Here is a 22772-nt window from a genome sequence, read left to right as displayed (position 1 = left end):
AATTATTCAGGTTGGAAATAAATAGGGCAGTGTTCCCTGTGAACATGGTGATATGTAATGGGTTTTTTGTTGTTGATAACTTTACAGTTATAAGCATGGGTGTAGGCGGGATTTTTGTTATTGCGGGCAGGACTTTGTTGGGGGGCCAGAAGTTTTGTTAGGGGGCCAGAACTGTCGTGATTGGTCAGTAAGTTAAGTATTTCTATTGTTTTACTTGATCTAGGGGGGCAGCTGCCCCTTCCTGCCCCCCTTGGCTTTGCCCATGGTTATAAGTAATTTCGCTGTCAGTCCTGTTCACCATGTGAACCAGTGGCTCTAAGTGCACAAACAGTAGTGAAAATGGGTGGCATTTTTGATGCTTAGCTGTTAATAGTCTAGGGAACAGGGTCTATCTCTCCCCCCCCCCCCGTGGTAATAATTCAGACAGTGTAGGCTGATGGAAAGCTTGTTGTGGAAATTGCTACTTGGGAGAAGAATTTTGGTTGACCACCATTTTGAATCTTGCGAGTTCAAAAATTATATTGGTAGTGTTTAGAGGAGGAATTATAACAACCAAGTTATCTGCAATGTTGAATGTGATAAGGTGGTAGATATAGTGAAGTAGGCACCAGTGACATGCTTTGAGGTGGCTCTGAACTTACGGTATTTCATCACACAGTATTTTTCATATCCTAGTTCCTATCTGAAACTCTAAACTGAATAAGGAGCAGCACACCAAAGTATTATAAACTAGTCTCAGCTTTGATACTTTAAAACTGTGTATAAAAGGACCTACAGTGCCAAGGTTGTGATCTTTTACTGAGTTACAAGTATGCAAGGAACTTGCCAACTGGACACCAGACTAAGGGCACATACTTTGAGTAATGGAGATTTTCATGCAGACAGATGCAGTTATAAGCATGATTATATAAGCTCAGTAGCATATAGCCTTGTACCAAATCTATTGCAGAATCTGAATTTTCATCTTTAAGTATATCCTGGCTTGTGAACAGACCAAGACTTGGTCTGAGCCAGCATGACATAAAACTCAGAAAACAGCAGTGCTTGCTGTGTAAAATGGCATCTTCCCAGCAATAGTAAACTGTATTTCTGAACACAGGGAAAATAAATATTTCCATCTGCAAGAAGTGAAAAACCAACATAGATGTGGCAGTGAAAAACAAAGGAGGTTTAGTCAGAGTATATAGGCTTGGGAATCATATGGCCAATCTTTATGAACCTGTGTTTTCCAAACTCTGGCTGGATAAAATTCTCAATGAGAAAAAAAAACAAGAAAAAAGGCAAACAAAAATTATGCAAATTAGCAATATTTATTCAGAATTTGATTTTTTTGGCAAAGATTACACCAAGAATAGATTTGTTTACAAACATACAGATTCTCTATTCTTTGGATTAATTATACAAAAGAAGCTAAAATCACATGCTTTTCACACACACTTAAATACTGCTACATATCATTACACAGTAGCTTTAAATGTATAATTTCTAAATAATCATATTTAATATTATAAAATGATTACAAGAGCAAATCACACATACCTATAAATACATACACAAAACGTTAAAATATTGTCTGAATCATTTGAGTATTACAAGAATACAAACTAAGTGTTAACATAGTTCTGAGAACAGACTTAGGTAGGGCAGTGCATTCATAAAGCACATAAATGAGTGATAATTGTTAAAACTGCTGTCACTAGATGAAATCCTTGAGTTACAACTGTAAGATTTCACATGATGAGTTTTATATGTTTAGCTGCCATTTATCCTGCAGTACTGACATAATTACTGTATTCAGAAAGCGCTGTAACTGAACTGAAAAGGAATGTTGGCGTATTTGAGTTTTTCATTGGTAAGAAAAATATTAAGCAACGTACTTCTCAGTTATATTAGGAGGACAAATCTCATGTAAGAATCTGATTTGAAATGTACCAAGTTAACTCACTGTATACCCACGTCAAACTGCTAAATCTGAAAATCTTGCAAAAGCAACCTTTTCAGGATACTTAAAAGTGACAGAGTTTCTGGATGGATATGGAAATAGATCAGGATCTGCAAGTAGATCTCTTGACTATTTGCAGTATATCAGCAAGGATTTCTGCTTTTCAATAGTAATAACGCCAACATAAAAGGCTTTTCACTATTTCAAAATTGGACTGTCAAGAATTGGAAAGCTTTAGAGGAAACTGGGCATAGAATTTTCTCTGAAGAAACAGTGAGTTCAGTTCTGGTACTGAGAACAAATTACGGGGCTGAGCATGTGTTCAAGGTGCCCTGTTCCTTAATTCTAGGTGTACATTTCTCAAACTAGCCCCATTCCAAACTATCACTGTATCTTGTATCTGGCTGTGGTTTCAGGATCTTGATATTCTAGTAAAAACAAAGTACAGTACATCTCACAAGTCTGTATTCTACCTTCCTGCGGTGTACATGATATTATGTAAAACAGAATGTACTAGACTTGCCAAGGAGGCAAATCTAGAAGGCACTCACCTCAAATTTTGGGTGCAATATTTTTAAAGAAGCAGATTGAAACAATGCCGTTTTTCTAAGGATTAGATTGCAATAATAAATTTAAAGTTATTTCCGGGTCTGCAAGTTTTAGAGAAATGGAAGCACAGGTAGAAAACTCACATCTTTCAAAACAAAATCCTTAACAAATGTTTCATTTCAATATCAAAATTGTTAACACCCATTCCTTCACTACTTCTTTCATGCAACTGGTAGTGTTAATATACATTCTTGGGCAAGTTAAAAAAATTGCAGCAAGCAAACGCAGTAACCAAATATGAATACATTTTACTTTTTGAAACCACTGTGAATATTTATTGAGCTCACCAAATGCAAATAGATATCTTCATTTTGCATGCAGATAACATTTTCCTATGTTTCAACAAGTCAGTTTTTGAATTGCTCTTGAAGTAAGTTTGTTTACAAGAGTCCAAGAAATGTTGCTGAACAGGTATCTTTTGCAAGATATATGATTCTATGTTATATGTTCAGCAACTGTTTTCTCACAAGGGGCTATAGCTAAAACTAAGGCTGCAATCCTATACCTACTTAGCTAGGAGTAAGCCCCATTGAACTCAGTGACCTACTTCTGCGTAGATACATATAGGCTTACACTGTAAATCTATTTTGTCAAGTAAATAAATTGCTTACTTTTTAAAAAGCATTATTGCCTAAATATATATTGCAATTTTAACTATATGTGTTAACTGTTTACTGATAATTGTCTGTATCAACTTTAATCAACTGAAAAAGACCTCTAAAATGGTTTAAAAAACCCAACAACCCAAAACCAACAACTTCAAGATGAAATCCAATATATATCTGGGCTGGTGCTTCACAACTATAAAAAGCTGAGTGTATTTACAAAGCAAGCACGACTTTATACATGCAATTCAGAAGGAACTGTAAACACAAACATTATATATGTACAGCATTAAAAAAACACCCAGAGCTTCATTAGGTCATAGTTAATTGCCATCTTTCCTGACAATGACTGTACAGTTATTCACCACATGAGTACAAAAGCAAAGAGTACAAAATATTCCAAGTGTTGTCTGGCAATGGTTCTTATTCATAGGAATGAGAACTTTTGGTTTGCCAAATCTCATTCCTTTCCACAAATATTTTCTTTCTTAGGACACTTGGATATAAATCAGTAACTTTCTACTTGTTATCACTGGATTAAATGTATATTTGATTTCAATTAGAAAATGAACTGTGATTCCTGAGATCGCTTCATCATGTAAAATATTCTGCTTTCATTGTTTTATCATATTTTCACCAGTTTTAGGAAGGTACTCAAATAAGCAAACTCAGAATAGACCTACTGAAATTAACGGACCTAACTTAGTCATGTTCATTAATTACAATGTATCTACTTGGAGTTGAATACCCCACTTAGTACTTTACTTCTGCATATCAAAAGTCAAAATACTAGTGCAAGCAGTGTTGAGATAGAAAAAGTCAAAGCAAATGTATTTTCTCCCAGGAATGGGATATGCACCCAGATTGCATAACTGAGGAGGTAGAATCTGCAGCCTTGATGAGGCTACAAAAGTACAATTAAACTACTGAGGTTTACAGATGACTTGTGTGCCCATTCCACAAATGAATGTGGTTTAATCAGAATTAGGCAGTGGTTGACCTCATTGTATCCACAGCTGGATCACAACCAGGATCAGGTTTAAGGCACAGTAAACACAGATTGAAGATCAAGGCTGCAGCTAGTATAGTAAGGCTGTAATCCCTTATATGAGAAGTCGCCCCCTTTTGCTTCTTGGGACTGAACAAACATGCAGAGCAGTGCTTTTCTTCTAGAAAAAAAGGTGCCGGTACTGCGTATCCTTGTGCAACCCCAGAAAAAAGGCACTGATGCAGAGTATCAGGTTGCCTGGAGGCTAAGCTATGTGGCAGCATCAAAGCACAGACCAGAGGCTAGTCAAAAAAAGGACCCAGCACAGTACAGCAAAGGTGAACTTAGGTGAGTTAAAGTGAAAAAATATATTCCATAAAGATTCATGCTGAAGGATGCAAATCACTAAAACATGCAGCTGTTTCCCCCTTAATCAATTTTTCCATGTGAATTCCACTTAGGTAGACTCTAAGGAGGGGGAGTGAGCATGCAAGTAAATTAGGATAGAATAAACTATATATAAAGTTTGTAAAGAAGGTTAATTTCCTTCATAAAGCAAAGATTATCCTGACATATGCCAAACTACAAGCAGTTACGTAAGTACCATTTTCAAATAGCTAAAAGCAGTTGGATTTATTTGCAACTGCAAATAGATTTTTTAAACTAGCATCATTTAAGTGTCTCAAATAATTGATGTTACACAGATGATTTGCAGTGCAATCCTATACATGTACTGTATATTCAAAAGAAATATGGCCTTTTCCCAGATAAGTGTGTTTAAACTTGAAGTTCTAAGGTTGCAGTGATTGTGGCGTTAAAATCAGCAAAGAAAAAATGCAGACATCATAGTCTCTGCATGGCCCAATATCAATGGGAGCCAAGCTTAATGTTGGCTTCAAAAGAGTAGCCATGAAAAAATTGGTATTGGGTATCATCCAGTAAATTGTCTAATATCTGCCACTTGTGAACTACTTCTTTAAAATGTATACCCATTCAAAAGAATAATGGCATGAGGATCCACTTCATCCTTTTTTTCTTTATAGAAGCATACAAAGTGATATACACTTCATGCATTAATGTTTATGTCATTTTTTGAAGAAGAAATATTGATCAGAGAAATGCAATCTTTGGTTAAGATACAGTATTGCTCATTCAAACAGCTAATATTGAATACTCACTATATAAGATGCTTCATCTAGAAAATAGTAGTAGCACAATTTACTCAATGATAGAAGCACAGGCAATGATACTACTATGTAGTTGCATCCATAGTCAGAACATGAAAGACTCAACAGAGTCATATCATATGAGAAAGCACTCAGTGGATCATTTGAGTCGTATCTTTTTTTGAAAACAAAAATTGGTTCAACTACCACCTAACAAAACAGATCTGTTAAATAAGAGATACTAAGGCCACAAAACTCAAGACTTACTGCTTAATAATTGCATTCATTGGAATGTGCCAGATTAAGTAGTTGTAAGGACCATTGTTTCATTCACTGCTTCACAATCTATTTTTACATAAAACTAAAATGTCAATTTAAGAAAGAATAAACCTTGCAGTTCCATAAAGCTAGTATACGTTGGATGGACAATGTAAAATGGAAATGCATAAAAAAGAGAGGGTATGGATTGGCTTACATAAGCATCATATGCAGTGTCCTAAAAAGAATAGTATTCAGAGCAACGTAAACACTGTAAGTACAAACTTTGTCATATATTAGAGTTAGGAAACTTGTCAAAGTAAGGCTCAGGAAACTGACATAAAAGTACAAATTAAAATTACAGTTTAATATGGCATAATGGACTTTTCTTGTATTAGACATGTTTACATAATTAATTTTGTCAGCTCTGTGTAGCTGTGTCAGTTATTTATCATTTGCAGCAAATTAATATTGTGCTGTGTCTATCATAGGCCACTGATCATTAACAAAATACAGCATAAATTAAGTGGAGTGACAATTACATGTTCACTTACTAATTCATTGACCAGGTATAACAGAATTCTTCCATGGAGACATGAATAAGTATAACAGGTTTACTTATGCTGTATAAGGAGTGCTACAGTAAAATATAGTAACTCAGATGATGATTCATAGCACAAGGTGTGGCTCTCTGCCAAATTTTCAAGAATAGCTGCATTGCCTGCCCTATTCCATTAAAAAAATAAAACTAAGACAACCTGGTATTAATCAACAGGTTTTTTTTACTTACTAGTTCTAAAGGTATTATCATAATCAATCAAGAACTTCCTACCCCTATGATCTATTGACTTGCTATCTGAGAACAGTAAACAATACTGAACCTGAGCACAAATTTAATCTTAATCAGAGAAAATCTTCATAGGTTCTACAGAACATTTCTAGTGGGTACTTGTGATTTGAGCTCAGATAGCTTTCAAGTGGGAATTCTGAACACTCAAGGGAGAATCAATAGCTTCTCAGACTTGGTGCAGAAGCAAGTTTTAAAGCAATCCCATGATTATATTCAAATAACCATGTGTGATTTGTGTGTGCTTTCCTCACTGAATGTCCCTGTGCATATAGTGCTTACTGATGAGGGGTCTATCGTGTTACCAAAGGCCAATGCAATATTTTGAAGCTATTTAGATCTTCAGACATTATTCCAATTCTAACACCCACATACTTGCAACAGTAAAGTTGTTAACAGTGCTTACCACAAATAAGGTATGAAAATATGCAGATAATGCTTCATATAAAATAGGGATGAATACTTCCAAAGGCACTGCTATACACTCACAATCCAAGGTGTTTTGTTTTACAGATAACATAGAAGTGAACAAGATCTAATTACTAATATAAATTGATACAGTTTTCAAACCAGAATATGTTACGACAGAGCAATCCTAACTGTGGCCAGGGTACAGCAGGGTGGAACAGAACAGAAGAGTCCCTACGACATCTGCACTTGGGCTGACAAGGGGGAGAAAGTAGGGATAGTAGTTTCCAACATTCTTGCTCCACTAGCTCCATGTTCATGTAGCTGAGAAGCCCAAATCAGGCTCCTTGCCATGAAATGGATCTGCTTTGGATTTAGCAGATCCATTGCTGGCCCTGTTCTGCCCTGCTCTGTTGCACTTTCAGTGGGCACAATGGGGGACATTGTGACAGCAGAGCCCGGTGCCAGCTGATCCCAATAGAGGGAGCCCATCTTTTACCCCACCAGCAGTACAGATCAAGGGTTAGGATTGCTCTGGGAAAAATTACTGAACTGTGGTTATTGAAAACATTTAACAATTACATTCGGAATCACTGTCAAAATTTTAAAAGCTAAAAGTACAATCTTGTATCTTTCTAGATGGTACTTTGGAAAAGGCAGCTTTCAAATCCTGATTCTAATATGCCACTTATTTGTATTTACAGACTCTCCTCTTTTTTAGAGTTTAAAGTGCTTTTCATTGTATCTGTGAATAGTCACACAGCCATGGTATGAGACTGGCCTGGGCATTGCTGCTACTCCTGTGATGATGCTGGTAGCAGGATCATAACAAAGAATGGTATCTGTAGCTTCTCCATTTTCTCGCCTCCCACCAAGGATGTAGATTTTGCCATTACACACAGACATGCCACAGTTTTCCTGTTCATCAAATACATGAAGAAAATTGATAATTAAAACATTTATAGCTGTGATTATTAGTATGTTATGCTCATCCTGATGCACCCTAAAATAGATGTGCTAGGCTACTATTTCCTCAGCTGATCCTGATGCACCCTAAAATACAGTAGATGTGCTAGGCTACAATAAACTATTTCCTCAGTTTGGGCTTGGATTTGGGCAGCACAATAATTTTGTAGCATTTTGTTAATCTTGGCCCAATAGTTGAACATCTGTGGTGGATTCCATCCTTGGCCAACTGTGCTGGGAAAAAGCTAGATAAGTATCAAGTAAGTTTAAATTTAAGAAAACGGATGCACAGTACTATATAATAAAAGAGGAATGATGGAAAGAGGAAAACAAAATTAAGATGGACAACTGGCAGCAAATGAGGAAATATGCTGAAATATTTGAAAAGGAGTACAAGCAGAAGAGTTGTGAGTTATCTTAAATACTAGGTAGAAAAACACTTTGGAAACAATGGAAAACTACAAAACAACAGACAAAAATGATATTGGATACTACACAAAACAGATGAGAGGAAAATCAGGAGTAAAAACATAGGATAAGCAGAGGCAGGTACCCCCAGAGTATGCTTATTTATGGATTTTATAAATGTGGTACAAAAGTATTGTAGCAAAATGATAAACCATTTTCTAGCAGTAGGGTTTGTGTGATTCTACTAAGTGTTAGGCATTCTGTTGTAGGCCAGAGCTTTCCAAGCTGTTGCAACGTTAGTGTGTTGGCTGCAGTGTGTGTGTTTGTGTGGGACAAGTGCTCCCCGTGCTGCTCCTAGGACTGGAAAGGGGTTAGTTTAACCTCTGGTTAGCTAGTAAAACTGAATTACTGTGTTGTGATATGATGCATGTCTAAAAAGTGTTTCACCAACATGAAAAGTTTGGAACGCTCTACTGTATGCAATGAGCCATTCATCAGATTCAGACCAAGAAACATTAGCATCAGCTTGTTTGATTGCTTCTTAGGGTATAGGAGTCCAAGGTGAATTTTTGACTGACAACTATAAGTAGCACCTAAAATAGCATGTGCATTGTTGTCTAAAGTGAAATCATGGTATTGTGTAAAGGAGTATCCTGACCCATAGCTGTACTGGTGTGGTCTGTCAGTGAATTCCACCCATTATTCAGTTCTAAAATTCTGTACGTTACATGTTCATTTCTCACTACAGTGGTGCCTCGCAAGACGAAATTAATTCGTTCCGCGAGTTTTGTCGTCTTGCGATTTTTTTCGTCTTGCGAAGCACGGTGTCGGGAAAGTTTTGGAAAAGCTTCAAAAATCACCAAAGTCTTTAAAAACCTCAAAAAAGGCTACCACACCGCGTTCTATGAGTTGCTCCTCAAAGTCAAGTCGCAACTGTATTAACGGTGTTAAGAAAAAGGAAACAAACTTGCAAGACGTTTCCATCTTGTGAAGCAAGCCCATAGGGAAAATCGTCTTGCGAAGCAGCTCAAAAAACAAAAAACCCTTTCGTCTTGCGAGTTTTTTGTCTTGCGAGGCATTCGTCTTGCGAGGTACCACTGTAGTTCAATATGGCTTAAACTAGATCACTTCCAGAAGACCTGTTTATTCAGCTTTCATCTTAATATGTTTCCCCATCACTTTCCTTATTGCACTTTCACTTTGGGGGGAGAGTGGGGGGGAAGGTTTGTTGCAAAAAACCACCTAATTGTGCAACCTGGTATAGGAGCAAATCCACTCCAAAATAGCAACAGTATGAAAGCGTCCCCAGTTTAATTTCATTTGGTGATTGCTTGAACTGTTTTCAAATATTGTATTGTTAGATGCTTTGAAGAAGCCTTTTCACGAGGCTGTGGACCAGGGGAGAAAGTTAGCTTTTGTCAGCCTCATTAGATGTGCTTTTATCTGGATCTAACACAATGTGTTTAGAATTTTGATAAATACAGTGTACAAAGGATCAACTTTGCTAGATCTTTGTTGTTACCTGGCGACTGAATGTATTCTGCACATGCATCCAATAATCTTCAACTGGATCATAACAATAAATTGCCTTTGTGAGCCCTCCCGCAACATAGATGAGATTGTTTAGTGATACAGCTGTTATACATCTCTTTGCAATGGGGATTGTTGCACGGAGTAGCCAAGAATTAGTATCAGGATCGTAAGACTGAACCTGAAAAGTAACAAACACATTTTACTTTCAAAGCTCTTCTACTCTACCTTGATATGGTTTCAGCTTCCCCAAGTTGTTAGACTGTTTGAATTATATCTTTAAATGGCTGAGCAAGTCAACTGTGTAATTGCAAATTATCAAAGAACTTTTCATGCCAACCCAATTAGCAAGTGAGAGTCTATAAGGACTTCATGTCATGGGACAAAACATTAGTAATGCATCTGTTTTATATAATAATTCCTTCCAATAGTAAAATTCTGTTGCTCCATGCCAATCACTTTGAAGACAAGCCAGGGCAACCCACAAACAAAAGTGAGGTTTCACCATTCCTGGGGGAATATGAAACATTAAAATTACTCCATCCCACCCCATTGCAAAGCGTCAAAAATTTCCCTAACACAATAAGAAAGGCAGAGGACTCAGCACTCATGCATACCTCATGCCACCTATTGACCATTTGTTTTTTGTCAGCCCATCCTGTGCCAGTTCAGATAACTCTCCTCTAAGCTTGGATGAAAGGCAATGGAACCCCCTCCAGAGATGCCAAGCAAGGTGGGGCTCTAAAATAACTTTGGTGGTCCTGTGCCTATCGGTTTGGCAGTAAAATCAGGCCACCCACAAACAATGTAGCAATTTCTGCAAACCTAGGGGACTTGTTAGGTATTATTATTTAACACATTACAAAAAAGAGAAGATAACCTCCACGCCAAACAGCCTGATAAGGACTGCATACTATGAGCTGCCTTATCACCAGGAACAATGGAAATACTGGCTGTGGGTGGTGGTTCAAACCCCTAGTTTACACAAGCCTGGACGCAGGGATTAGGGGTGTTGGAATACATATTATAAAGCAAGGTTTTAGGAGATGGGGAATGAAAAACCTCATTCCTTCCCACTACAAAGCAATGAAATGCTCAGGAAAGGGAAGCCCACTCTGCAAACTGAATGCCTGAGCTCTATATAGCACAGCATGGAAAGGCTTTAGGAGGGTGGATAAATATTAACCCCCTGCCCCCACAAGTATCTATTTTCCTTTTATGTCTCCTGAAGGCTCCCCACCCAAAACACAGAACAGAACTATGAGGCTCCTGTTTCAGGTTTGCTGGAGCCTAGAACAGGAGTTGGGAATATCTTGCAACATGTTATTGTACGTTCTCGCTGGTTTTCAATTACTAGTAATTTTTATATATTATTCATTTTGAATGTTACTAAAATAGAGAAAAGAAAGTGAATACAATTACCCAACCTTATCAGAGCATGTGTTGTCATCAGGACCTCCGCCTATCACAAACAGTTTGCCCACGCAGCTGGTAACTGCTGGAGAACTCACTGCTTCTTTAAGAGATGCTACCTCTGTCCATCGATTGGAAAATGAGTCATAACATTCTACGCTGCTCAGTCGGCTTTGTCCGTCGTATCCTCCAACCACATATACCTTTAAAAGTAAAGAGAGAATCTTGCCAGAATATGCTTACTGCTTGGCTACCTAGGTGTGGCATTACACAAAGCCTCAATGTTTTCATCTTTGACCCGATGAGTTGTGAAAATGTATTTATGTATTTTAGGAACGACCCCTCCCCTCCTGCAGTTTAAGAAAAGGGAGTTAACACAGTTACAAATTCACATACACCAAAAAGCATGGATATTGGAAATTAAGGCTCCTTCCTGAATTTCCACACTGTGTGAACTGTAAAGATAATATACAGTCTCACATATTGTGCATGCTTACAACTGAGGCTTCCTAAACAAACTATTTTATTTAGCCATTTTCTTTAATTATGGTTTTTTTACTGGCAAAATGTGTAGTTCTATATAGTACAGACTAAAAATCAGAACTGAGGTGGCATCCATTTCAATTTTAAAAGTGGTGCAGTGAATTGAGATAATGCAGTCTGATTTCTAGATATTTGTTGTGCATTTCAACCATGTTATTAGATAATAACAAATATCTCTTACTTTACCAAGAAGAACAGCCATCTTATGACGCCATCTCCCTTTATTTAGAGAGGCAACTCTGATCCAAATGTTAAGCTGAGAATTATAAATCCACACATCACGGCTGTTGATTCTTCCACCTCATTTGAAAGAAAAGACAAGACAGGAATTTGGCTGTTATTAAACAAAGGGTTTGCTCCATTGTGCCCAGTTGTTGACAAAAAAAACAAAAAGCCATATCATGATAAAAGTACATTTCTGAAAATAAAGTTCACAACAATCCAATGTATGAAAACACTTCCTAGAATTCTTTTCCACTGGGCAATTAAAGCAATACCTCTTTTCACCAATGTAGTTTTTTCTGGAGTAGTTTACACTTCGGATGCTGTGTCTGTTTACCTAGCTGGGGAAAACTTGTGCTCAGTGGTAAAGTGCATTTCACATATCACTTAGCTGTGGTAATGTAAATCACATCTTCGAATGCTATCCAAAAGTGGGTGCCTAAGTAATTTGTGCATTCACTTTTCAGTGCTTCTGACAATGTGCAAAAGTAGCACTAAGTCCACTTCTCCATTTCCCACAAGACTTCCATAAACTGATGATAATAGTATTCTCACCACAGTACTTTTGTGTGTAATATAAATTGTTTACCTGAAACGAGGATATCATTCCTCAAAGCACAAACTGCATACTCAGACTTTGTAAATTCTGGTAATTTAGCCAGTGATTTCCACTCTCCTGTCATGGGGTCGTAACATTCTGTATAGGGCAAATTAAATCCCCCAACTCTTTCGCAGCCTCCAACAACAACTATCACTTCGGAATAGCCAGTTGACCTAGAAACAGAAAAAACTAAAGTAGTTTATTGAAAAACCTAATAAATAAACCAGAATCTGAAAGTTACAATATCTGGAAGTTAACCGGGGGTGGGGTTTGAAGAAAACATGAAAAACAAAAGTCAATTCATCTGTCCTTAATTTATTGAAAGTAGTAAATACTTTTTTTGTATTCTTAGAACATTTTTTTTTAAAATTTCCAAAATAAATAAATAAATCCACAAGTTTACTAAAACAAAGTCTTGTGGCACCTTAAAGAGTAACAAATCCACTAGATACTAGCTTTAATGGACCAGAGTTCACATGAAGCAGGAAAAGTTATCCCTAGTCTATAGGCACATACTATAGAAATCCAGACATGCTTAAAAAGCTGCAATTCAAAGCCAAATATTTGGAGAAAAGCCCCACTGGACTTAATTCTAAGTAGGCATAAGAAACTGCCTTGCACTGACTCAGACCAGTCTATCTAATTTAGTACAGTGGAACTTTGGTTCTCATATGGCTTAGTTGACGAACAAATTGGCTCCCAAATGCCGAAAACCCAGAAGTAAGTGTTCCGGTGTTCAAACGTTTTTCGGAAGCTGAAAGTCCAACGTGGCTTCCGCTTGAGTGCAGGAAGCTCCTGCAGCCAATCGGAAACCGCACCTTGGTTTTCAGGAGTTGAATGAACTTCCGGAACTGATTAAGTTCAAGAACCAAGGTTCCACTGTACTATCCTGCACTGAATGGCAGCAGCACTCCAGGGTTTCAGGCAGCGGTCTCTTCCAGCCCTACCTGGCAATTGGACCCAGGACCTTCTAAATACAAAGCAGGTGTTCTACCATTGAGCCCTCTCCCAAATCTCAACATGGTTAGGATTGCACTGCAAGTCACATTTTCAGGGGGGGTGTCATGTTTCTCTGTTTCAGTAAAAAAACAACTAGCCTTCAGAAACTTTCAAGACATAACAACTGAAGTAACTGAAATATAAAGCACTCAAATGTGTTTAACATTTCTTGTGTGGTAGTGATGTACTCCCTCCCGCACACTCTGTCTCATATTGTTCCTTAATTTTTCAACACAAAGAAGCCTAAAGATAAAAAGCAAATCACATCTTTATTGAGGTGATACAAAATACAGAATGTTAACTGGTCAATTGGTTAAATGTTTTTTAATAGACTGAATGTTTCAAACAAAAGCTATCACTATAATGAATAATTTATTCAGGAATGTAACAATAACAAAAATCAACCCAGCCCTCTTACCTCCGTGGCCTAGTTCTTGGAGACATCATTTCGTTTCCAAGTACGTGGTACCGTCTTGCTTCATGCAGCAGCTGATAGCAGTCAGGAGAGTTTTGGATCAACTGGTCCACTTCCACTGTCTGAACAAAGTAGTTGGGGTGTAACAAGGGCAATCTCACATGTGTGAGAATTTCCTGTAGCACTGAGCGTCTGAGTTCAACAGCCCGATACACCCAGCGCATAACGGCTTCAAAAACCATTTCTTCTTTACCAATTACCAGTTCATCGCTGCAAATATAATCAATGAGTTCATCTTTTCCAAGTTCAAGAAATTCTTCATGCTGGGCCACATCCTCAAAATTCTGCAGTGCAAAATTTCTGCATTTGGTAAATAGTGTTTTCAGTGAATGTGTATCGGCAAAACGCTGGATTCCTAGGCAGTTGCAAGGATCCAGTTGCTCTTCCAGGAACTTAGCGCAAGCATCACGCAGAACACTTATCTGGAAGAGACTTGATGTTTCAAAGAGGTACTGCACATTATCTGTTGTGATTTTAACCTTGCCTGTATACACATATTGTAAAAAACAATCCATAGCTTCCGCAAAAATTCCATTGATTTCTACCAACATCTCCCTGCTTTCTCGGTGATCGTTGCAAAACATAGCTCGGAAGTAGCTGCTGCATGCTGAAAGAACAGCTCGATGACAAGGAAATTCCCTGCCTTCAACACAGATTATTACATCTGTGAACAAGCGGCTGTCGCGAAATTCATTGAAGATTTGCAGTATGCTTTCAGCATGGGATGAGCCAGAAGAGAAATCAAAGAACTCGTGGCCTGATAAAGACTTTGGGTCCATTTCAAAAACTTTACGCTTCGTGACCGGGGATTCCTGAGCTCGGCTCTCCCCTCTGTTCAATCTGCGTCCCAACATTATTAGTACCATTGTTATATCAACTCTTTATAATATCATGGAGAAAATATTGATGAGTGTCGTCTTTTGGGTGCTAAAGATAAAAAATAATTTCAAAGTATTAGTTCAAATTGCAAATGCCATCAATTACATTATGATAGTAACCAGGTTTGGTTCTCTAAACATCCGGCTCCAAGATGTCATGCATATAACATCACTGAGTCACAATGCAAGGACATCTGAATGTCCTTATGAGTGAAGTGCCACCCATATACCAGCTATGCTCATGTTTCATACTGAACTTTTCAGTCCTATACCATGAAGGACCTTGAAAGAGAAAGAGGCTAAAGCTTCACCAACCACTACGCTTGCTGACTGCAACCTCATTCCCACAACCATCAAAGCATAAAGTCAAGGGAAAGAGCACTCATAACCCACCAAGGGAGGTTAGGAATCACTCTGAAGAGCATCTGCACATTTTGTTTCAGAGCTTTCTTTCTAGGAGGGTCAGAGACTGTTTTTAAAATGTAAGTTTAGAATCTGGGGCCCCTATTGGCTGAATAATCAATATCCTGGGAGAACACAATGCAACAAAGATGCTTGGGGCCCCAGAGAAAACCCTAGCACACCTGAAAAACACGTTAAGCAGCTTGACCGGCCAAGTTACTTGAATACCTCACCTGGGGCTTTGGATAACCTCCTACATCATACCATGGATCCAGTCTCTTCCCCTTCACCCACCAGGAACTAATATGAACACAGACCCAGTGTAAGAAACAGAATCAGTGGAGGAGTGCTTGCTGGCTACAAGTAGACTTGACCGTAACTCTAGTTGGGAACATGGATCTAGTTGGGAGGATGAGGCAACAGGTGTATCTTGTAGTTCAGCTAGTGTACAGCAAAGGGAGGATTTGGCTGTATTTGTATAAACCTTTCGGTCCCTGAAAACATCTGCATCTCTCTTGGGCAGCCTTATTTTTAGCTCCTACCTTCCTTGTCTTAGCTTTTGTCTACAGTCAAAACTTTGCTTAAAAAATAAAGGATGGTATTCAACTAACTGGTTCTATCAGTGCAACAATTTACACTTGTACAACCAAATTCCCCCTGAATATATTAGTTATGCATGCATGCATTATCTCACACAAATCAACGGACTGAATTTACCAGGTGTGTTTCCAATCTCTAGAGGCATATGACTCCTGCAGAGAGAACCAACTCACTTCGGTCTTGTCCACTTTAGATAAATATACATAAGTTGCTAGAATTCAAGCTGTCTCTTTAAGTTAAATAGCACTTACAGTTTCATTGCTTTTGCTCAATCACACCCATATTTAATACTAGACATAAAAAGTCATCTTAAAACCATTTGTTATTCTAGACATTAAATGTTTAATATGTGATTCAGAGACTCAATAGTTAAGCCATTATAGCAATAAATGTATTTGTACAGCATTTTAGAACAAAGTGATTCACATCCACTATATCAATAATCTTTACAACAACCTGGAGGAAGTGTATAGATGGTTTTGGGTGGGGTCATACTCCCCCTGAAGCAGTAGGTTCACAGTTTAGAGTATTCTTAGATATACAGGTAGCTGTAGTATATTTTTATTTAGTTCTTCAGTCGTACTTTCTTCTGGATAAGCGGAGTCTGGCCCTAGCTAAGTTTGTTTCCGAGCTAGTTAGTTCCAAGTTGGATTTCTGTAATGCATTTTCTTTGGAAATAACCTTGAAGACAGTTTGGAAACTCCAATTGGTGCAAAATGTGGTTGCCAGATTCCCCTGGAGTCAGTAGACTGGAGTATATACAGTTCACCTACCAATTTTGCTGGTTGTCAGTTTGCCTCCAGCCTCAATTTAAGGTACTTGTTTTTCTCATTAAATCCCAAGTGTCTGGGGCCTAGGGTATTTTTGGGAATCATCTCCTCCCATGTGAATCTCTCCAGGAACTTTATTCTGTCTCTGTGACTGTTCCTTCTGTCCTCCCATCAACAGACATGAAGCAGGTGGCGATGAGAAATATGGCCTCTTTTGCTAAGGCACCCAAATTTAGGATGACCTCCCAAGAGAGGCACATGTACATGTACATGTCCTCTTCATCTATTTTTTTGGCAGACTTTGAAAACCATCTAGTTCCAGACCGCCTTAGTATAGGGCCACCTTTAAATGTACTTTTATTCTACTCCTGCTTTTAAATATTCCTGGCTGTTTTACAGTATTTTAGGTTATTAATAAGTTGGTTTTTTTACCGTGACTGTATCTGCCTTTTGTATACTACACTTTGATACTGGTGTTGCTGCTGGGGACCACTTTGCATATAGGTGCCAACACTGGAGGCTGTCTGATTGGCAGCGACTCATGATGGGGGTCAATTCAGAAGTGGTTCCTTGTTTGTGGAATGCCCCCTCTGGGTAGGTGTGTCTCCTTTCCTCATTACTGACTTTTAGGAGGAAGTTAAAAATATTCCTGTTTACCCAGTCATTTAATGGCTGAAAGCACTGTTCCTGACAACCCTGAGATCACTGTTGAATGATCTGACGTGTTTTAAAGGTATTTTTTAAAGTTGTTTTGTTGTGATGTATTTGCTGCCCTGGAGAAAGGGTGAGATAGAGAGTAAATAATAAAATAAGATCAGTAATATAGGTAAGTATGATTATTCTCATATTACATATGGAGGGCTCTGGAGAGAGCATTCAGGTCTTGCTTGCAGGTTTCCCATAAGCATCTGGCAGACCACTGTGAAAGCAGAAAAGTGAACTAGATGGGACTTCGGCATGACCTAGCAAGGCTGTTCTTATGCCTTTAAGAGAAAAGAATGGTTCACCTAAGGCCATCAAAATGATTCCATGGCTAAAGTAAGGTTTTAGGTCATGGTTCGCAGTTCAGTCTTTTTACTATCTCCTTAGCTCTTTGTAAATACAGTGTAAATATAGCTTGACCTTTCCTGACAACAGTTCTGAGTAGGTGAGGCTGAATTGTAACTTATGCACAGCTGTAACAAATTTCTTATAATTAACCTGAGATCAAGTAAAATAACAGAAACAGGACACTGATATTGACTTCCTTAAGACCCAATATGCCTAACTGTATTTCCTTGTGTTCACCTAATGTTACCTATGTACCTCCCTCACTTCACCGTATTCTACTCCCTTTGTGCCCCACCACCCCAGGGCTGAAATCTGAGAATGTAAATACTACCAGGAAATCGTAACGTTCCATAAAATGTTCTCTTTGGACAGATATGATCAACTAATAATTCTGCTTAACTCGCCAGTGAAATGCAAGTCAATGTCAACATTATGATGCTACTTATTAGCCAGTTGCAAAGGTTCACCTCTTTCCATTCCAGATAATTCCCTTAAAACATTTTAAAAAAATAAGAAAGCAGAGCCAAAGTACCTGACAAATAGTGCCTGACAACATTTTCCTCTTTCCTTTCCAGATCATCTTGAAATTACACAAGTCTCCTTCCACCCTTTACGGCGTGTGTGTGTGTGTTTTGTTTGCTCTGTAAAAAGAAATGTCACTATGGCTAACACTCGTCATTCTTCTGGGATTTCGTTATTTCCCATTCTACTGAGGAGAGGTATGCTTTGTTGCGAGACCCGCTTTGGTATTCCTGCATCAACGGGCCCTATGAAGAACATGTAAACAGCCCAGTATTAACTGAGCGGGAGGAAAGGTGTTCATTTGACTTAAGTCACATTCGAACTGTGTTATGTGAGAAATCAAACTCTTCGGGTAAAAGCATGCGCGTGACTGAAAGGCAGGCGTCACTTCAAAGCACTTGAGGCAAAATAACGGCCTTCTCGCGTCAACCTGAAGTGAGCGTCCGGTTCCAGCCGTTATACAAGCGGCCTCGGCTCGAACCCGAGCAACGCCTCGGCCCCGCGCGCGCACGCGATAACATCCTCCAGTTCACCTTCACCCTGAACAGCCCTGGAGGCAAGCCCCGCCCCCACCTTTTATGTCCAATTAGAGAGTGCGACTCTCCCAGCGCTCCCCCCCCCGCCTTTCTCTCCTCCAGCTGTCCCGAAGAAGGGAGCGGAGAACCAACCATAACGCGCTAGGGGATGGTCACCCGGTCCCTATTATATTTTGGGCCTCAGACGACTCCGCCTCCCGACGCTTCTTCGCGGTTCGGGTCCTAAGCCAAAGCGTCGGAGCAGCATTTCCACTTCCTCACAAAGGCTTGCGTGTTCCAACAGTTCCTTGCGAGGCCTCGCTCCCCCCTCCTGAAAAAGTGGTCTGGTCCAGAGGAACTGGCAGCCAACGCAGCCTCTTCGCCAAGTACCTCAAGGGCGGGGGGAGCTCCAGCTACTAGGATTCACCCCAATGGGAATATGATGCGCCAGCGAAGACGGGAGTGCACGAAGCAGCCTATTCCCATTAGTATAAAACAGCCACCAAATTTAGACCAGGGTGACCGTCCATATCAAAACGCAGGAACATTGAAAAGATGGGGGGGGGGGGAGGAGGAGGAATGGAACACTTTCCAGATGCTCGCGAGATTGATCCAGATCTGTCAACATTCTCTGACCAATCCAGCTTTCTAGTGCCGGCCTGAAACACAAATGCCTGGCCAATCTACGGAGTAGATGTCCAACTGGGTGGACTGTTTAGAGGAGAGAGGAAAAAAGTAGGGAGAGGAAAAATTCCACTCGAAATCCTTGGGTGCCGAAGCACGAAGCCTTCCTTAATATAACAAGAGGCCTCGCAACTTTACAATTCGAAATCAAGAACTTGCAGTATTGCTCCCCCTCGCCCAACGGCAGTGCATATCCGGAATTTACGTGTCCTTAAGTACCGACCTAGGAAAGAGGCGAGCTCTCCCCCCCCCTCCGCCAGGCGCCACGCACATTGTTTTCCACCTCCAGCTGAACTCTACTTCCTTTCTCTGCGCACCAACAAGGCGCTCGACAGTATTAACGGCGTTGTGCTTCGCTGCGTGTTCAATACTAGCCAGGAGGATAAAGGAGGAAATTGCGCCAGGGCAAATTATCTCTGCCCTGCCTACATAACAACGGCTAGACATTGCAGTATTAACGGCATTTTCTCTCCCTTGCAAATCTGACACAACTGATCCCAAAACAGAACACCATAGCAGAATCCAGACGCAATTTAATCTTCGCTGAAATTCATTTTATACGAAGTTTCCTAGAGAAGCCGGACTGGGGTGGGGTGAAAAGATAAATGTTAAGGGAGGACATATTTTCTGTTTGTAATTATTACTGTAATGGGAGTTACCACGAGCCCTGCATTCGAACCCATTACGATTGTAGGTATATTATTATGGTTGTGCACCTCTTGATGCTCCTTTTCGAATGGAAATAACTCCTGCGCCGGCCACCGGACCCCAATTATACTTTTGGCCTCCTGCAACTTAGCCGCTGAGTTTAGCCAAGCCATTTACCTGTCAATCACAGTTTTCTGCCGATCAGAAGGAGCCGCGCAACGGCTCCGGGTCTCCTCCGCTCTCGCGCTCTCTCTTTTTGTCTGCTTCAAGTTCGAGCTCAACTCAAAACAAAGGAGACCCCGAAACATGTGACCTCCCAGAGCCAAAACACATGATGTCACGGATGTGCCGGCCAATGAGAGGCGGGCCGGCTGCAAACGTTCTTGGGAGATGTAGTTCACGGTTTGCGATGCAATGCCGCGTTGCACCAGAGGGGCAGAGCTGAGCACTTTCTTCCTCTTGCCTTCAGTGCTAGGTCTGCATTTGCTCTTGTGAATTTGTTTTAGACTGCTTAGCTGGGAGACCAGGGTTCAAATTCCCAGTCATCCATGAAGCTCACTTGGGTGGCCTTAGTCACTGTCTCAGCCTAATCTGTCTCGCAAGGTTGTTGTGAGGATAAAATAAGGAGAACCATGTACACCCCACTGAGAGCCTTGAAGGAAAGGTAGGCAAGAAATGCAAATAAAATGGTAAACTGCCTGACATGCCATGGCAGAAAGGGGGTAAACAAATGTATGAATAACCCTGCACCCTGAAGCAGTTAGCTAGGATGGAACCAGGCTGTAACACTTAGTCTTTCAAAAGAAAAAATGTGAAAGAGAAGAATATGAACAAATGGTCCAGGAGACAGAGCCTGTGTTATGCACCATACATTTAAAGCACATGAATTACTCCAAAGAATCCCAGGGACTGTAGTTTGCTAAGGGTGCTGGGAATTATAGCTCTGTGAGGGGTAAATGACAGTTTCCAGGATTCATTATTCAACATTTCCAGAAAAACTTGCCCAATTGATTCATATAGGCAATACCAAATTGTGGCAGTTGTTACTAGTCAAGGTGGTAGTTTATATCACAAATTAACCTTTGTGTGTGTGTGTGTGTGTGTGTGTGTGTGTGTGTGTGTGTGTGGTCCATTTGAATTATGGAGAATTTTATAGCCAGTGCTACTAATAAGAGTGGCTCCTCCAGATGACTTGTTTAGAGAGCATTTATTCTTATTTGCCTGCATAAAAGCTTATGCGGAGGTTAGACTATGCTCAATCTTTATTAATGCTTTGTTCTGATTTGTTGGTGGGGAGGGTATACGGCAATGAACATTCATCCTGATTTGCTTGTGGGTTGTCTATGTGTTTTCCTGTTAAACATTCATTCATTCCATGCATGTACTTCCCTGCCACTTTCCTAACCACAAAGTGGCTTTGTTGCACATTTTAATTGCACAAACCTAATTTTTTGGTATGCGCTTCAGCCCTTCCCACAAAATATTGACAGTTTGGAGGGGACCTTTGTCAGTCCTGTTTACCAAAGGTGTGGCTTGATAGTCCTGTGACAAAATGCCATCTAAAGTTACTCCTAAAACAGCAAGTGAAATACAAGGGACAAAGCGTTGGTGGGATCTAGGGTAAATATAATTTTAAAAATGGAAACAAAAGAAGCATATGGATTAAGTCTCTTGAAATATAATCAAGGGCAGCTTTCTCCCTATGACAAGAGACTACTGCATGGTGACTGTACTGTATTCATGGTGGCTGCAAGTTAACATTGTTTATCATGTTGATCCTTCCAGTCATGTGGAAAGTTTCTACACCTGTGCCAACTATTCCTGGATGTCAGACTGAAGCATGGAAACTTTCTATGCAATTCTGAGAATCTATGTGATAAACTGCAGTAGACTGTAAGGCCAGAGTGAAGAGAGTAAGTGTTATCTCACAGAAGCCTCCATTCCCAAGACATCATAAAGGTGACTCAGCCGTTGGAGTCACTCCAGCACAGAGTTTAGCAGATCTGTTTTTTCCTGCTGCTGCTAATCAATATAATGCATATAATGCTTGCCATTATGCTGTCTGTGATATGGCTGGCATCTGATCCATGTCATGCTTCTAAAGACCTAGCCCAGATGGATGGGGTATATTATTATTATTATTATTATTATTATTATTATTATTATTATTATTAGAAAGTGGTCAGGTGAAATTGTATGCTTGTTGTAATAACTGCTCACATTTTGCATTAAGAACACGGTTGCGTCATATTTGGGAAACTCTGCATCCATAGAAATTGCATTTTAATTAACTAATAATACCATGTATCTTAGCATTAACTTATGAGAGGGAGGTTGTTATTTGGGAGCTTTTAAAATTTATTTTTTAAGTGCTATCCAAAATGGCAAACATAGCTTTGGTTCATTCAGGCCATCCCTGTACGGAATTCCTCATTGAGCTGTGTATAGTGTATAAAAAATATATATATAAAGTGCAGATACAGAGATAGTCAGTGCAGGCAGCTAGAAAACAATATTGTTGATACTTCCAAACTGGCGAGTAATACCTCTCAAAGCCAAGACAATCATAGAATCATAGAGTTGGAAGAGACCACAAGGGCCATCGAGTCCAACCCCCTGCCAAGCAGGAAACACCATCAGAGCACTCCTGACATATGGTTGTCAAGCCTCTGCTTAAAGACCTCCAAAGTAGGAGACTCCACCACACTCCTTGGCAGCAAATT

The 22772-nt window shown here is 39.6% G+C and overlaps 2 protein-coding genes across 7 annotated transcripts in view; one reads left to right on the top strand and one right to left on the bottom strand.

The window, feature by feature from the left end:
- Positions 1–1291: 1291 nt before the first annotated feature.
- KLHL24 (kelch like family member 24) lies at positions 1292–20377 on the bottom strand. Of its 2 annotated transcripts, none has more exons than XM_081191112.1 (7): positions 20227–20377; positions 13924–14907; positions 12495–12679; positions 11865–11983; positions 11155–11343; positions 9720–9908; positions 1292–7741 (listed from the first exon to the last, which is right to left on the bottom strand). In XM_081191112.1, the coding sequence occupies exons 2-7, from the start codon at positions 14844–14846 to the stop codon at positions 7541–7543; spliced, it is 1806 nt and encodes a 601-aa protein (XP_081047238.1). In that variant the 5' UTR covers positions 14847–14907; positions 20227–20377; the 3' UTR covers positions 1292–7540. The 2 variants fall into 2 exon arrangements, with proteins under 2 accessions (XP_081047238.1, XP_081047239.1); XM_081191113.1 differs by lacking the exon at positions 20227–20377 and adding an exon at positions 18213–18727.
- Positions 20378–20419: 42 nt separating this feature from the next.
- The window catches only part of KLHL6 (kelch like family member 6), a 51248-nt gene continuing 48895 nt past the window's right edge, over positions 20420–22772 (top strand). For 3 of the 5 annotated variants that reach the window (XR_014007392.1, XM_081191108.1, XM_081191111.1), the window contains exon 1: positions 20585–20713. The gene's annotated coding sequence lies outside the window, so the exon portion shown is untranslated. Of the gene's footprint in view, positions 20525–20555; positions 20714–21834; positions 21963–22772 lie in introns of those variants that run through there. The other 2 variants (XM_081191109.1, XM_081191110.1) reach the window with 2 other exon arrangements.

The sequence above is a fragment of the Podarcis bocagei genome (genome assembly GCF_964188305.1).
Source record: "Podarcis bocagei genome assembly, chromosome: 4".
NCBI classification, from domain to species: Eukaryota; Metazoa; Chordata; class Lepidosauria; order Squamata; family Lacertidae; genus Podarcis; species Podarcis bocagei.
The sequence above is the reverse complement of the archived record's forward strand: the minus strand, read 5'-3'. Positions and strand labels throughout refer to the sequence as shown.